We start from the raw sequence: 16,905 nt of genomic DNA on the forward strand, positions 1-16,905 counted from the left end.
GAGAAGAAAGTGTATTCTGTTGTTTTTGGATGAAATGTCTTATAAAATATCAATTAAGTCCTTCTTGTCTAATATGTCATTTAAACCTTGCATTTCCTTATTTATTTTCATTTTGGATGATCTGTCCATTGGTGGAAGTGGGGTGTTAAAGTCCCCTACTATGATTGTGTTACTGTCGATTTCCCCTTTTATGGCTGTTAGCATTTGCCTTATGTATTGAGGTGCTCCTGTGTTGGGTGCATAAATATTTACAAGTGTTATATCTTCTTCTTGGATTGATCCCTTGATCATTATGTAGTGTCCTTCTTTGTCTCTTGTAATAGTCTTTATTTTAAAGTCTATTTTGTCTGATATGAGAATTGCTACTCCAGCTTTCTTTTGATTTCCATTTGCATGGAATATCTTTTTCCATCCCCTCACTTTCAGTCTGTATATGTCCCTAGGTCTGAAGTGGGTCTCTTGTAGACAGCCTATATACGGATCTTGTTTTTGTATCAATTCAGCCAGTCTGTGTCTTTTGGTTGGAGCATTTAATCCATTTACATTTAAGGTAATTATCGATATGCATGTTCCTATTACCATTTTCTTAATTGTTTTGGGTTTGTTTTTGTAGGTCTTTTCCTTCTCTTGTGTTTCCTGCCTAGAGAAGTTCCTTTAGCATTTGTTGTAAAGCTGGTTTGGTGGTGCTGAATTCTCTTAACTTTTTATTGTTTTTGAATTGTCTTAACTTTTGCTTGTCTGTAAAGGTTTTAATTTCTCTGTCAAATTTGAATGAGATCCTCACTGGGTAGAGTAATCTTGGTTGTAGGTTTTTCCCTTTCATCACTTAAATATGTCCTGCCACTCCCTTCCGGCTTGCAGATTTTCTGCTGAAAGATCAGCTGTTAACCTTATGGGGATTCCCTTGCTGCTTTTAGTATTTTTTCTTTGTATTTAATTTTTGATAGTTTGATTAATATGTGCCTTGGCGAGTTTCTCCTTGGATTTATCCTGTATGGGACTCTCTGTGCTTCCTGGATTTGACTATTTCCTTTCCCATATTAGGGAAGTTTTCAACTATAATCTCTTCACATATTCTCTCAGACCTTTCTTTTTCTCTTCTTCTTCTGGGACCCCTATAATTCGAAAGTTGTGCATTTAATGTTGTCCCTGAGGTCTCTGAGACTGTCCTCAATTCTTTTCTTTCTTTTTTCTTTATTCTACTCTGCGGTAGTTATTTCCACTATTTTATCTTTCAGGTCACTTTTCCGTTCTTCTGCCTCAGTTATTCTGCTATTGATTCCTTCTAGAGAGTTTTTAATTTCATTTATTGTGCTGTTCATCATTGTTTGTTTGCTCTTCAGTTCTTCTAGGTCCTTGTTAAACGTTTCTTGTATTTTCTCCATTCTATTTCCAAGATTTTGGATCATCTTTATTATCGTTACTTAGAATTCGTTTTCAGGTAGACTGCCTGTTTCCTCTTCACTTATTTGGTCTAGTGGGTTTTGACCTTGCTTCTTCTTCTGCTTCATATTTCTCTGTCTTCTCATTTTGTTTAACTTACTGCATTTGGGGTCTCCTTTTCTCAGGCTGCAGGTTCATAGTTCCTCTTGTTTTTGGTGTCTGCCCCCAGTGGGTGAGGTTGATTAAGTGGCTTTTGTAGGCTTCCTGGTGGAGGGGACTGGTGCCTGTGTTCTGGTGGGTGGGGCTGGATCTTGTCTTTCTGGTGGACAGGGCTGCCTCCGGTGGTGTGTTTTGGGGTGTCTGTGAACTTATTATGATTTTAGGCAGCGTCTCTACTAATGGGTGGGGTTGCATTCCTGTCTTGCTAGTTGTTTGGCATGGGACGTCCAGCACTGGAGCTTCCTGGTGGTTGGGTGGAGCTGGGTCTTAGCGTTGATATGGAGATCTCTGGGAGAGCTCTCGTCAACTGATATTACATGGGGCCGGGAGGTCTCTGGTGGACCAATGTCCTGAACTCAGCTCTCCCACCTCAGAGGCTCAGGCCTGACACAGGCCGGAGCACCAAGACCCTGTCAGCCACACGGTGAACTCAGTTACTTCCTTAGTATAAAGCTGCTGCTGACCTTTGTGATCATAAAACTCAGTCCTTAGTCTTGTTCCCTACCCTCAGATTTATGCCTCAGGACTCTTACTCTTATTGGCTATAATCACACCACCATTTTGTACCTAAGAAAATTATAATTTTTAATGTCTAATATTGAAATTTATATTTTCCCAATTGTCTCAGAAATGTCTTTTTCTTAACTAGATTGACAGTACTTCCAATGTGGTTATAATTACCATTACTTTAAAACCCCTTATTTTTAAAAAAACAATCCAAACAAGGTTTATACTTTTCATTTGGCTGATTATTTTTCTTTAAAATATAACAGCTGCCTAACTCCCTCCCTTTTATTCGTATCATTTATCTGTTAAAAAACTAACTTCCTACATTATTGATGTAACTGATTACATCCTTGTGATGCCATTATACATATTCTTCTATTTCCTATAACCTGATCATTAGATATAGAGGGTTAGTTAGAATCAGGTTCAGTATTTTTGGCAAGAGTACTTTATAGGTGATGATGTATACACACATTAGAAGACACACAGTGTCTCTCATTTAGTGATGTTAAGAATCACATGTCATCCTTATCTCTCCATTATAAAGTTCCCCATTAACTTTCACCCTGCTGGTTTCAGTATCGTTACTTAAGAGCTATCTTGATGCTCATTTTTTAAATTCAACAAATAGGTGAATTTCTGCTTTTTGCCAGTGCTAGACCTGGCACATAGTAGATGCTCCATAAACCTGTCCTCTTTTGTCATCCAGCCAATAAGGTATCCATCCCATTGGCATATGCTAAGAAGGGCTAGCTTTCTACAACCCCCTGGGAAGTTCAGTAACATTCACAGGCATGTCTACAAGTCACTGTAGGAGGGTTTATTCCCCTGGCCCATCCCACTTCAGCTTTCCACTGTCCTTGGAACTAAACATAAGGTCAGAACTCCACCAGGTGGTACAAGGTCCCTTCAATACATAATAGCAAAAGTAATATTTTCTATAGACAACTTTGGTTCTTTAGCAGAATTTCTGAGTATCAGTATTGTTTATCAGCATGGACAGTACTCATTGAGGAGCTCCTTTCCATAGTCCTATATTATTCCATTTGTCAGAGAACTTTAAATATCACCTAACCCAACCCTCTTATTTTATAGATTAATAACTTGGTATCCAAGATTACCCAGCTAGGTGGAGAGAAAGTAGGACTAGAACCCAGTTCTCTTCTGTCTCCGTGCTCTTTAGTATATTTTACTGCCCTTTGGTTTTTCAAATATTCATATATTTAACTAACGTTATGACAACATTGTTTCTAATATGCTTTGTATCTAGATTTCAAATCAGTCCCCCCCCACCGATAAAAACATTGCTTTATGAGTTTAGATTATTGACTATATAAATACTTGGGGGTTTTGCTTTTATTTTCTATCTTTTCTACTTTAGATACAGCAGTTCTTGGGAAGACCCGTTGTGAAAGAATCTTTCTTTAGACCTGTACTCACTGTTCCTCAAATGCCTGCCATTTGTTCTGGAGTCATCTCTGCAACTGGTCAACCTAGACCCCCACTGGTACAGATCCCTTCTTGGTAGAATATACATTAACTAGCTTGTTGTCACTTACAGTGGACTTCCAGAATGAATGTCTTCTCTTTGTTCATATACTTGATAAATAATGATGAAGGTGATGGTGGTAGTGATGATCATGATGATGATTGAATGAATAGTTCCATGTGAGGCACTGTGTTAAATGCATTATATATATTATTTAACTATTTCATTAAGTGATTATAACTTAGTTTTTAGATACAAAGATAAATATAGTAGAGAATTCTTATAGTTTTGCTTCTATAACAGGCACTAATGCAGAGTAGATTGATATTTTTAATAGATAACTTATATTTAGCATGATTGTTGGCTTCTTTGCTTTTCAACCTACCAAAGTCACAACATTATACCACAAAGCTAAAGAAAAATTTTATATACACACACACATATATGTGTGTATAGTAGGACATTGTTTATCTATAAACAGGTAATATAAATTTCACCTTGCAATGTATTATACTATAAAGTTATAAATCTTTCTAGCTACAAAGAGCTATATAAGCTTTATCCACACCTGAAGAAGCAACAAAGAAATTTAAAATGATTAGGATTATTAGTTGTAATCTTGGTCAAGGTAAACTTTTTATTACAAGAAAAATCTTCTCCCAGATGATTGATGTTTAATATAATCTTGACTTTCCCATAACTACATTCTAGTCAGTTGGGGTTTATTTTGTACCTATGTATTGCTGACAGCCTCCCTTTGAAACATATAGTCAAATGGAATTACTCATTTGTGTAGAGGCTGCCTCTCTATGAATAAATATGTATCTAGGCCTTAACATGTTTACTAAGTACCACATCTTTTTTATCACCATGATATTACAGTGTTGCTCATGTGGTTTGCTCCTGCACCATTCTATAAGGAACTATAAAATTTTATTGAAAACATTAAAGTACCTCAACCTTCTAATAAGATTACTTCCTGATTCCTCTGAAAAAGCTTGACGCTGAGGCAAACCCAGATTTCTGGTGATATTCTGCTCTTTCTCTGACTTACTAGGCTTTGTGTGAGTAATTTTAGTGGCTGTTAGTAATTTTTCATACATAATAACCTTATATTTGAAAATAGTCTGTAGTCTTAGGTAAAGGATGCATGTTTATAATTATCCTAGTAATCAGATAAGCACTTCAAAAATATTCAATTACTGATATTAACTAATTAGAAACTTGATGGTTCTAAGAAGGAACCATCATAAAATATGAGGAAAACTTTGTTTGATGGTTTCATGGCTCAAAGTTGTTGCTACTACTTCCATACCACCTTTGTAACATTCATGACACTGGGAAGATATTCTAGTAGTATTCTCATGTTTATTTAGTTGTTTGAAAATTAAACTTCATTATTTTTCTAATTATAAAAATAGTATATGTTAATTATAAAAAAGCAAATAATGTAGAAATACATAAAGCATATACAAAGTATAAAATAATTATATAAAGTAGAAAGCAAAATTATCCTGCTGTTGAATCCTAGAAAATAATCACTGTTTACATATTATTCTGTATCTTACAGACCTTTTTCTGTGCATACACATTTAAAAAATGTTTTAATATAAAATGAGTTCTACCATAAATGCTGTGCTGTAGACTTTTTTTTAAAAATGAGACATACATTGTGGACATCTCATATGCTCAGACATACAAATCTATTTTTAAGGACTTGATTAGATATGCTACAATTTATTGACTTATTCCCCTATTAACAAACTTTAGGTTGCTTTCAGAAATGCACACTCTGTATATATTTCTGTATATGTTTGCAATTACTGAGACTAGCATGTGCCATTTTTAAAATAAAGGTAAACATATACAAACAGTTAGAAATATGGTGCTGTAAGGAAAAAAAATTCTAAAAAGGGAACATGTATGTCAGTATTCCTCTTCATTCTACCCATTTTCTGAGGTATGGAAATGTAATGTTGGCATGGAACTTTGCTTCCTAATAATTGAAGGTGATGGGTTGTAACTCTGTGCTCCTTACAGATGACTAGCATAGCCTGGACGGTGCCAGTGCCTATGGGAGAATCTGTGCCTCCCAGTGCAGGTCTGGGAAGTGATCCCCCCATGATGAATTGGGAGAAGATTACAGACAGGCTGAAAACTGCCTTTCCACAACAGACCAGGTACCTTAGTCTCTTTTAGTGTTGAGTACAGATCATACTCTATAGTTTCCACAGCCATAATTATGCCAATGAAACATTTCAGAGAAATATAACACCCCCCCACACACACACACAAAATACAGGTATTTCCTAACCATGGCCTTGGTAGGGAAAATGAAATTTATTAAGAAGGGACAGTTTTCAGTATAAATGCTAAACCTCTTCACTAAAATTATTAGTTTAAAGTCATGAGAGTAAACTTTTAAATTTAGGTTTGCTCATTTACTGAAAGTACAACCAGTTGTAAACCTACCCAATTTTATGCCACTAGCTGCAATAATTATCTTAATAACCTATTTCCAAAGTGAATTTTAAGTTAATTGTATGCCATATAAGCCCAAACATAATCAGGTTTTACTTTCCTATTTCCTTAATTTTATTGAGGGTTCTTGTAGTTTCTTTGTTAGGGGACAAAGAAAGGGGACATAGTTAAATGCAAGAAATCATTATTTTAGTGTGCTTTTCACAGTTCTGACTTCAACAGAAAGCTATTTAATTCTACTCCTCCAGAAATGAAGTGTCTTTAATCTTGTATCAAATGAAATAATTCTAGTTTTCACCAGCATTTTCATTTGAAGACCAATGCTTTTATTTAACATATGTACCATTATGTTTCAGGATTAGATTATGGTTTTACAAATATACTAGTGAATAGAAAATGAAAACAGAACTGTAATATAGTTGTTATAAATATATATAGAAAATAAATAGTAAATCAAAGGTAGTTTTATAAGGCTGATGACATGACATTTCATTTGAGAAAGAAAAATACTTTTATCATCCTACTCTATCCTACCAAAAATGTATATGCAGGCTTTGGGTCAATGGCTATGGGAATGGAAAAAGAACATATCAGTTAAAATATTCCTAGGTTTCTTTATCACATAATTAATGTGTCTTTCAGTCTTTGCTTTCATTTTCTGTTAAATCTTTGTTTTCTGTTTCTGAATTTTACAAAAGTAGAACTATTAACAATGACAGAAAGAGACTGATAGTAACATAGTTAAAAAGGAATATTTGTCTTTTTTTTACATCTTTATTAGAGTATAATTGCTTTACAATGTTGTATTAGTTGCTGCTGTACAACAAAGTGAATCAGATATATATATATATATATATATATATATACACACACACACACACACACACATATCTCCATATCCCCTCCCTCTTGAGCCTCCCTCCCACCCTCCCGATCCTACCCCTCTAGGTCATCACAGAGCATTGAGCTGATCTCCTTGTGCTATGCAGCTGCTTCCCACTGTCTGTTTTACGTTTGGTAGTGTATATATGTAAATGCCACTCTCTCACTACATTCCAGCTTCCCCTTCCCCCGCTGTGTCAAGTCCGTTCTCTACGTCTGTGTCTTTGTTCCTGCCCTGCCACTAGGTTCATCAGTACCGTTTTTTAAAATTCCATATATATGCATTAGCATACGGTATTTGTTTTTCTCTTTTTAACTTACTTCACTCTGCATGACAACTCCAGGTCCATCTACCTCGTTACAAATAGCTCAATTTTGTTCCTTTTTATGACTGAGTAATATTCCATTGTATATATGTGCCACATCTTCTTTATCCATTCATCTGTCAATGGACATTTAGGTTACTTCCATGTCTTGGCTATTGTAAATAGTGCTGCAATGGACATTGTGCTAAATGTATCTTTTTGAATTATGGTTTTCTCAGGTATATACCCAGTAGTGGGGTTGCTGGGTCATATGGTAGTTCTATTTTTAGTTTTTTAAGGAACCTCCATGCTGTTCTCCATAGTGGCTGTATCAATTTACATTTCCACCAGCAGTGCAGGAGGGTTCCCTTTTCTCCACAACCTCTCCAGCATTTGTTGTTTCTAGATTTTTTTGACGATGGCCATTCTGACTGGAGTGAGGTGATACCTCATTGTGGGTTGTTTTGTTTTGTTTTTTATTTATTTTTGCCTGCATTGGGTCTTCATTGCTGCGCGTGGGCTTTCTCTAGTTGCGGCGAGCGGGGGCTACTCTTCATTGCGGCGCACGGGCTTCTCATTGCAGTGACTTCTCTTATTGTGGAGCATGGGCTCTAGGTGCATGGGCTTCAGTAGTTGTGGCGCGCAGCCTCAGTAGTTGTGGCTCATGGGCTCTAGAGCACAGGTTCAGTAGTTGTGGTACACGGGCTTAGTTGCTCTGTGGCATGTGGGATTTTTCCAGACCAGGGCTCAAACCTCTGTCCCCTGCATTGGTAGGTGGATTCTTAACCACTGCACCACCAGGGAAGCCCCCCTCATTGTGGTTTTGATTTGCATTTCTCTAATGATTAGTGATGTTGAGCATCTTTTCATGTGTTTGTTGGCAATCTGTATGTCTTCTTTGGAGAAATGCCTATTTAGGTCTGCCACTCATTTTTGGATTGGGTTGTTTTTTTGATATTGAGCTGCATGAGCTGCTTGTATATTCTGGAGATTAATCCTTTGTCAGTTGTTTCATTTGCAAATATTTTCTCCCATTCTGAGGGTTGTCTTGTTTATGGTTTCCTTTGTTGTGTAAAAGCTTTTAAGTTTCATTAGGTCCCATTTGTTTATTTTTGGTTTTATTTCCATTATTCTAGGAGATGGATCAAGAAGGATCTTGCTGTGATTTATGTCATAGAGAATATTATAGTCTTGAGTAAGAGAGCATTGAGAGATATGATATAATGAGCTCAGCACATAAATAAGTAGATAACAAACTTAATTTTCACACAGTGAGCTTTTAAAAACAGTTAAAATCTCTTTTGGAAAGAAAATAAATACTAAACTTTATCACTCACAAACACATTAAGTATCATTAATCAATACATTAGGAGTTTTCATTTTGGTTTAAAATAAATGCAGATGGACCTGTGATCACTTTTTTAGATCAGAAATCTAAAGGGTCACATCTGTATGCTACATATCAATCCTATGATAGGATTTCATATCTCCTTTGGAGGGCACATCCTCAAGGCAGTAGGAAAATCACCAGTGCTCTTTCCTTGATCTCTTCCAGAAAGGAGCTTACAGATTTCTTACGGAAATTGAAGGATACTCATGGGAAGTCCTTTTCTAGACTGACATTTGATGAAATTGTTCACAAGATTTCCCAATTTATTGACCCCAAGAGATCTCAGGTAAAAAAAAAGAAAAAAGAAAAGACAACTTTATCTCCTGGCCCTTATCTTTAGTAGTTAGCCATATTAATTATCTCCATTACATGATCAGGAAATCAGTCTATAATCATATTAAATCATCTATTAACAACAAACAATTCATCTTGACAAATGGCATGGGAAACACCACCTGATCATTCTAGAATAAAACTGACCCTCTTGAAATTTACTCTAGGTTATTTTGAATGGCTCTAAAAGGAGACATTTTTTCTAATTTTCTGCAAAGACTTGTTTTAATTGAAAGAGCACCTAGAGTTATTTTTGGTTTTACCTGGTCCTTAGTATATAAGTAATATTGCCAACATTTATTTCAAGATTCCTCTTGAACCTGATTAACTTTTACCCTTTTGCTAATTCTCACAGTAGCCTATTCTATGGTATTTATCAGTTCTTCCTGTTTTAGTTCAATTCTAAAAAAAATAATAAGTATAATATTCTAATTTTCAGAGTCAAGGAAAATCAGTGCCAAATGGTAATAGTGCTTCACCCAGCCATACTCCTCCACCTCAGGCTAATGCTGCCCAGCCCTCAAAACCAGCCCGGAGGCCCCTCGGTTCACAAGGTCCTGCCACGTGGGAAGGAGCCAATAATTTGGTGAGACTGAGACTTGATTCTGAATACATTTAAAGTTAGAGGAGAGAAATGAGCTGAATTTAACCTTATGTGTATTCTCCCTAGGATGATGAGGAAGAGGAAGAGGAACCTTGTGTGATCTGTCATGAGAATCTCTCTCCAGAAAACCTCTCAGTTTTGCCCTGTGCGCACAAATTCCACTCTCAGGTGAACTTATCTTTTTAATATTTTGCCATTAATCAATTAAGTGAAATTCATACCATATTCCTTGAAATTGTATACATGTATCATCCACTGCTGTGTCATGAATTTCACTGGATATAACTCTGGGCTTTTGGGTACCACACAGAAGCATTTATATGTTTTCCCATACCTAGCCATGGATTGCATTGTGTTTTCTCAGATCGCAATACACCTAGCAGGAGAAGGGGACAATGATGAGATTTAATGGGACAGAGTGGCAGTTCCTTTGAACAGAACGGGAAGGAATGTTGATTGACTTGGCAGTTGGCAGTTTAGCAACAGTGCCACTTCACCTTGGCTTGTTATAAATAGTGTCCTTTGTCCACGCCTAATGATAGCCAACTGCTGTTATAACACATAAGACTTAACAGTCTGTCCAGGCTCCTGTATTTGCTTTTGAAGATGCTGAGGCCTGAGTTTTGATGTTATAAAAATGTGAGGCTGGCATATCTTTTGTTAATTCTTGGCATTTATATAGATTAACTTCTGGTGTTGTTGCTGTGCAAGTGCTATTGATATACAATTTATGATCCAAGTCTTCTGATGCAGAGGTGTAATTTGACACAGGAAAAGATAATCTTACACAAGAAAGGCTTCTCAGGGAAGTGAACAGTAGCCAGCTCATTCAAGCCGTATCTGTAAAACATAATTTCAAAGATATGTGATACCTGGTACAGAATTATGTTTTGTATCTGCTCTGATAAGAAGAGATATACACAGAATGGCTAATCCCAAAAGACCTCCAGGATAGATACTTAGCCATCTGGTTTTCCCATTTGAAGTTTTAAAAGTCCTAAAGATCCATTTAGAAAATAAATGTTTCACAAAGCTTATTTTATTCTTTGCCATTGCTCATTGAATAGAAAGCAGGTAATTCATTCAGGTTACTCTCTAGAGTTAATGGGCCTCATATCTATTGCCTATTCTTAATCCTCTCTCATCTGACTTGGGTCTCCATTATTCATTCATGTAAAAATGATTTGTTTTTGGAGAGTCAGTATTCAAGCAAATAACTTAATAGATAGTTCATAGCCAAAGAGTACTACCATTATGACCAAAGAAAGACCAATCTGAAAAGTATATCCATTATCTAGGGATTTTAACTTCAAAATACCATAATCACTTGACACAAGGTATTTGTGACATTTGTATGTTTAGGTATGACTTTTTCTAGATTATAAATTAGAATAATATATAATAAACTAAAGAAAAAATGTAATAGGTTTCCTCAGCCTCCTTATTAGGAAGAACTAGTCTTCCTGAAGATTGGGGTTGGGGGAAGGATCTTAACAGAATAAACTGGCTGAAAGGTGTTCTCCTGTTACCAACTATATTGCTCAGCAAAACACAGACAAAGTTCCATGATTGCAGTAATTTTCACGGCAATCCACCAAATAAGGCTCTGAGATCCACCGGAAGATATGTTGGTTGGCAACACTGATGTATGGAGTAACAGCTGCCTCTGCTAGGCTAAATCTGAGAGACTGACATGAACCTTTTTTCTCCTTAGTGCATTAGACCTTGGTTGATGCAACAGGGGACATGCCCAACCTGCAGACTCCACGTTTTGCTACCAGAAGAATTTCCTGATCACCCCAGCCGGCACTTGCCCAAGATCTGATACAACAGGGTGACTGTGCCAGGGAAGTTCAATTTTCAGACTGCAGCATTTAGTTTTGCCTTTTATTTGGGCTGATGATAGTGTGAGTGATGTGAAGCAGTACGCTCTTCAGTATTATGCAAAATAAGCTAGCTAAACTCATCAAAGCTGCAGCCAAAGAGGAGAGGACACATCTTCAGAACTGTGAACTGAATTGAACAGGTTTAAAGAAGATAGAATTTTAAAAGTTACATTATATTTGCCGTTACCTTAGCAGGTATTTTCTTCCAACATAAAGATGATTACTGTTAGCATGTATACTAGGATCTTTTTTTGTCCTTATTCCACTCATCCTTTACTTTCTCCCAAATATACTAAACTTTAATTTCCTGAAATAAATGTAAACAAGAGTAGGAAAATTGCACAGATTTTAGTGTTCCTTTTAACTTTTAAAATTGATTATAAAAATATATATTATTTATTTACATTTTATCTCTATCTTCCCTATTCTTTTCTATTCTCTAAAATACGTACCTATGAATAGATTATGAGCTACTTGAGGGTGGGGTCCAAACAGTGGTGTTTTCAAGCTGGCTTATATTGGTTTATGAGAGACAACTGTTAGTTTCAGGAATTTTGTGAGCCAGTTATTCAACTTGTTGGTAGCTTGAAATCTGCCATAGTGGGAGTATTTTACACCATAGAAATCGGTAAATGCTGTAAGTAAGGGCTTATTTTCCCCTCAAGAGCTGGTTATTAAACATTTACCAGTATACCTCTGGGACCACGTCTGATGATTCTTACTGTTCTCAATGTCTTGCACAGTAGGTGCAACATAAATAGTCCCCAGAATTAGAAATCAGGAAGCAGTAAGAAAAGTTACTGTGCAAATTAAGTCATTTGCTCAATTGAATAACTTTGGTCATTTGTAAACATGCTCTTTGGACCCTCATCATTTATACTTTGGAGAGATTTTTTTTCTGCCTTAAAAGTTTCTAATTTTACTTTCTCATGCTGGGGGGTTACTGTTTGTGTATAGTTGCTTCTTATGACAGAGTTGACACCCACTGAGCTAAAGCTGCACATCTAGAGCTTGTCACTGAGAACTTTCATTCTTAGAGGTCAAAAACCTATTTTGAAATTAGTACTGTGTAAATTCTATAAGTGTTGTACATGTCTCTAGCTACAAAATTAAAAGAATTCAGTGACCTTGTTACACGGTTCATATTATTTTCCATAAATTAATGAAATTCATACTGTGAATAAGTGTTTCCTGACTCAGCAACTATTTTACCTGTATATTTCAGTGTAACTATATCTTGAATTTACTTTAAATCTCTATTTAAAATTATTTCTATAATTGTATGCTAAACGTTTTCTTCTCTAATGAGAATAGACTGGAGGAAATGGAGATGTGGAGGAAAATACCCCAAATGAAGGCAGTCATCTAGACATGTAAAGTGCCAAGAATGTCTTAGAATTGTACAATTCAGAACTTAAAGGGCCTTTAATAATTATCTTGTCTAACACCTCAAGGTCATGGTCATATAGCAAATTACCTTTAAAACAAATATTTTTTAGTGTATGTTTACAACTGTAATTTCACTTTCATGTGGGAAAGAATAAATGTTTCTTAATTGAATAACTGTTTTATCTGTGTATATTACTTTAACTGTGTCCTAAAGCTACTTGAAATCTCTATTTAAAACATCTATTTCTGTTTCATTGTGCTTAAACTTTTTCTTCTATTGTGAGAAAGGATGGGAAAATAGCCAAAAGGAAGGCAGTCATCTAGACTTGTAAAGTACCAAGTATACCTTAGAATCACAGAATGTCAGAGCTTATAGGGTCCTTAATGATCCTCTGATCTATTCCCTCATTTTACAGGAACATCTTGCCCTAGGTCATGTGGCTAAATAGTGGCTGAGCCAGTCCTGATACTTGAGAGACCTGATCCTCAGTAAGTCACATGCTTCCTCCACAAATTCAGGCTGCTAGGCTGTATTGGTGCTGAACTGCTGTTCTTGGCTCCAAGGAGGGGGCCAGAAGACTTAACAGGATAGCTGATATACAGTGAGAGTATAGTAGGACCATGCTCTTGAAAGTCATATCCAATTCTGCAGATGCTGAAGGTAATGGGATTTATTTTTCTTTTTGAAGTATAATTTAACAATAAAGACAACTGTAGTGGTCATTCTTCTATAAACAGTGATCACTCTCATGCCTGTAGCTGCTGAAGGATCCAGAACACCATACTACACAGAAATTCAGTGAGAGAAGTAGCAATATTTACATCAAAAACAATCTGTAAACATCCTGTACTATCACTGCAGCTGCCGTCAGATAATGTGTCTTGTAATGTTTTCCTTCATATTTATTGTCCATGTGTATAATAATATTTTCTAGCTTTTATGGGACACTTTCCTTGATCAAATGTTATTTTATTTGATTCACTAATAACTTTAATGTGGATACTCTCCTTTTTATTTTACAGATGATGAAACTGAGGCTCAAATAAGAGGGAAATAATTTGTCTGAGGTCATAGCTATGAAGTGGCATTCTGGGACCTGAATGCAGATCTTCTGTGCCTTAGCTGGTTTTCTCTTTCAGTACTTTATTGCTGCATCCCAATTTCAGATTGAATGTACGCACAAATATTATTTTAAATAATATTCTTCAAGATAAGAAAATGAAATGAATGGTAAACCTACTGATTGTTTTGGACTACGAACATGGTATTGAGTATATAATAAAATATATAATAATGATACAACATGGTAAGAAAAGTTTGACTTTTCCCTCAGATGTCTTGGTTTGCTTGGGTTGGTTCCAGTTAATGCCCATTGTCTTGACATATTATATTATTAATAGCGCTCCCTTTTACTCTCAACAGTGTCCTAATATGGATGATGAATTATATTTCATCGTTAATTTTTTACAAGATTCAAAATTTAGCAAAACTCCTCTGCATTTATAAAATGCTCCTGGAATACCTTATCATGTAGCCTGTCAGGTAAGACTCATCCACACACATAGCCTGTCAGGTAGGAAATCATCCACACACAGAGATGATATCAAAACCAGCAATCGTGAGGAGAGTACAAATGCAGGATATTGGAAATGCATTTGAAATTAAGAGACTTCCGGGGAAGACGGCAGAAGAGTAAGAAGTGGAGATCACCTTCCTCCCCACAGATATACGAGAAATACAGCTACACGTGGAACAACTCCTACAGAACACCTACTGAACGCTGGCAGAAGACCTCAGACCTCCCAAAAGGCAAGAAACTCCCCACGTACCTGGGTAGGGCAAAAGAAAAAAGAAGAAACAGAGACAAAAGGATAGGGACGGGACCTGCACCAGTGGGAGGGAGCCATGAAGGAGGAAAGGTTTCCACACACTAGGAAGCCCCTTCGCGGGCGGAGACTGTGGGTGGCGGAGGGGGAAGCTTCAGAGCCACGGAGGAGAGCACAGCAACGGGGGCAGAGGGCAAAGCGGAGAGATTTCCACACAGAAGATCAGTGCCAACCGGCACTCATCAGCCTGAGAGGCTTCTCTGCTCCCCTGCCGGGGCGGGCGGGGCTGGGAGCTGAGGCTCAGGCTTCGGTCAGAGCGCAGGGAGAGGATTGGGTCTGGCGGCATGAACACAGCCTGAAGGAGCTAACGCGCCACAGCTAGCCAGGAGGGAGTCCGGGAAAAAGTCTGGACCTGCCGAAGAGGCAAGAGACTTTTTCTTCCCTCTTTGTTTCCTGGTGTGAGGAGAGGGGATTAAGAGCACTGCTTAAAGGAGCTCCAGAGACAGGCGTGAGCTGCGGCTGAAAGCGCGGACCCCAGAAACAGGCGTGGGACGCTGGGGCTGCTGCTGCTGCCGCCAAGAGGCCTGTGTGCGAGCTCAGGTCACTGTCCACGCCCCCCTTCCAGGGAGCCTGTGCAGCCCGTCACTGCCGGGGTCCTGGGATCCAGGGACGGCTTCCCCGGGAGAGAGCATGGTGTGCCTCGGGCTGGTGCAACATCACGCTGGCCTCTGCTGCCTCAGGCTCGCCCCGCACTCTGTGCCCCTCCCTCCCCCCAGGCCTGAGTGAGCCAGAGTCCCTGAAGTGGCTGCTCCTTTAACCCTGTCCTTTCTGAGCGAAGAACAGACGCCCTCCTGCGACCTACACACAGAGGCGGGGCCAAATCCATAGCCGAGACCCAAGAGCTGTGAAAACAAGAGAAAGGGAAATCTCTCCCAGCAGCCTCAGAAGCAGCGGATTAAAGCTCCACAATCAACTTGATGTACCCTGCATCTGTGGAATACATGAATAGACAACGAATCACCTCAAATTGAGGAGCCATGTGGATGAAAGGCTCTTGGTGCTGCGGCCAGGAGTCAGTGCTGTGCCTCTGAGGTGGGAGAGCCAACTTCAGGACACTGGTCCACAAGAGACGTCCCAGCTCCACATAATATCAAACAGCGAAAATCTTCCAGAGATCTCCATCTCAACACCAGCACCCAGCTTCACTCAACGACCAGCAAGCTACAGTGCTGGACACCGTATGCCAAACAACTAGCAAGACAGGAACACAACACCACCCATTAGCAGAGAGGCTGCCTAAAATCATAAAAAGTCCACAGACACCCCAAAACACACCACCAGACGTGGACCTGCCCACCAGAAAGACAAGATCCAACCTCATCCACCAGAACACAGGTACTAGTCCCCTCCACCAGGAAGCCTACACAACCCACTGAAACAACCTTAGCCATTGGGGACAGACACCAAAAACAACGGGAACTATGAACCTGCAGCCTGAGAAAGGGAGACCCCAAACACAGTAAGATAAGCAAAATGAGAAGACAGAAAAACACACAGCAGGAGAAGGAGCAAGATAAAAACCCACCAGACCTAACAAATGAAGAGGAAATGGACAGTCTACCTGAAAAAGAATTCAGAATAATGATAGTAAAGATGATCCAAAATCTTGGAAACAGAATAGAAAAATGCAAGAAACAGTTAACAAGGACCTAAAAGAACTAAAGATGAATCAAGAAACAATTAGAAACACAATAAATGAAATTAAAAATACTCCAGATGGGATCAATAGCAGAATAACTGAGGCAGAAGAACGGATAAGTGAGGTGGAAGATAAAATAGTGGAAATAACTGCTGCAGAGCAGAAGAAAGAAAAAAAAATGAACTGAGGACAGTCTCAGAGACCTCTGGGACAACATTAAATGCACCAACATTCGAATTATAGGGGTTCCAGAAGAAGAGAAAAAGGGACTGAGAAAATATTTGAAGAGATTATAGTTGAAAACTTCCCTAATATGGGGAAGGAAATAGTTAATCAAGTCCAGGAGGCACAGAGCATCCCATACAGGATAAATCCAAGGAGAAATACGCCAAGACACATATTAATCAAACTGTCAAAAATTACACACAAACAAAACATTAAAAGCAGCAAGGGAAAAACAACAAATAACAAACAAGGGAATCCCCATAAGGTTAACAACTTATCTTTCAGG

At 37.9% G+C, this 16,905-nt stretch overlaps 1 protein-coding gene across 6 annotated transcripts in view; it reads left to right on the forward strand.

Annotated features, from left to right (window-relative positions):
* Positions 1-14,076, forward strand: part of DZIP3 (DAZ interacting zinc finger protein 3) — a 121,663-nt gene extending 107,587 nt beyond the window's left edge. For 2 of the 6 annotated variants that reach the window (XM_060098762.1, XM_060098764.1), the window contains exons 27-32: positions 3,491-3,616; positions 5,639-5,778; positions 8,822-8,942; positions 9,429-9,575; positions 9,660-9,761; positions 11,308-13,008. In XM_060098762.1, coding sequence (XP_059954745.1) covers positions 3,491-3,616; positions 5,639-5,778; positions 8,822-8,942; positions 9,429-9,575; positions 9,660-9,761; positions 11,308-11,418 — 747 coding nt within the window. In that variant the 3' untranslated portion in view covers positions 11,419-13,008. Of the gene's footprint in view, positions 1-3,490; positions 3,617-5,638; positions 5,779-8,821; positions 8,943-9,428; positions 9,576-9,659; positions 9,762-11,307; positions 13,009-13,284; positions 13,530-13,891 lie in introns of those variants that run through there. The other 4 variants (XR_009532568.1, XR_009532569.1, XR_009532570.1 and 1 more) reach the window with 4 other exon arrangements.
* The last annotated feature ends 2,829 nt before the right edge of the window (positions 14,077-16,905 follow it).

The sequence above is a fragment of the Mesoplodon densirostris genome, chromosome 5, assembly GCF_025265405.1.
Source record: "Mesoplodon densirostris isolate mMesDen1 chromosome 5, mMesDen1 primary haplotype, whole genome shotgun sequence".
Taxonomy (NCBI): Eukaryota; Metazoa; Chordata; class Mammalia; order Artiodactyla; family Ziphiidae; genus Mesoplodon; species Mesoplodon densirostris.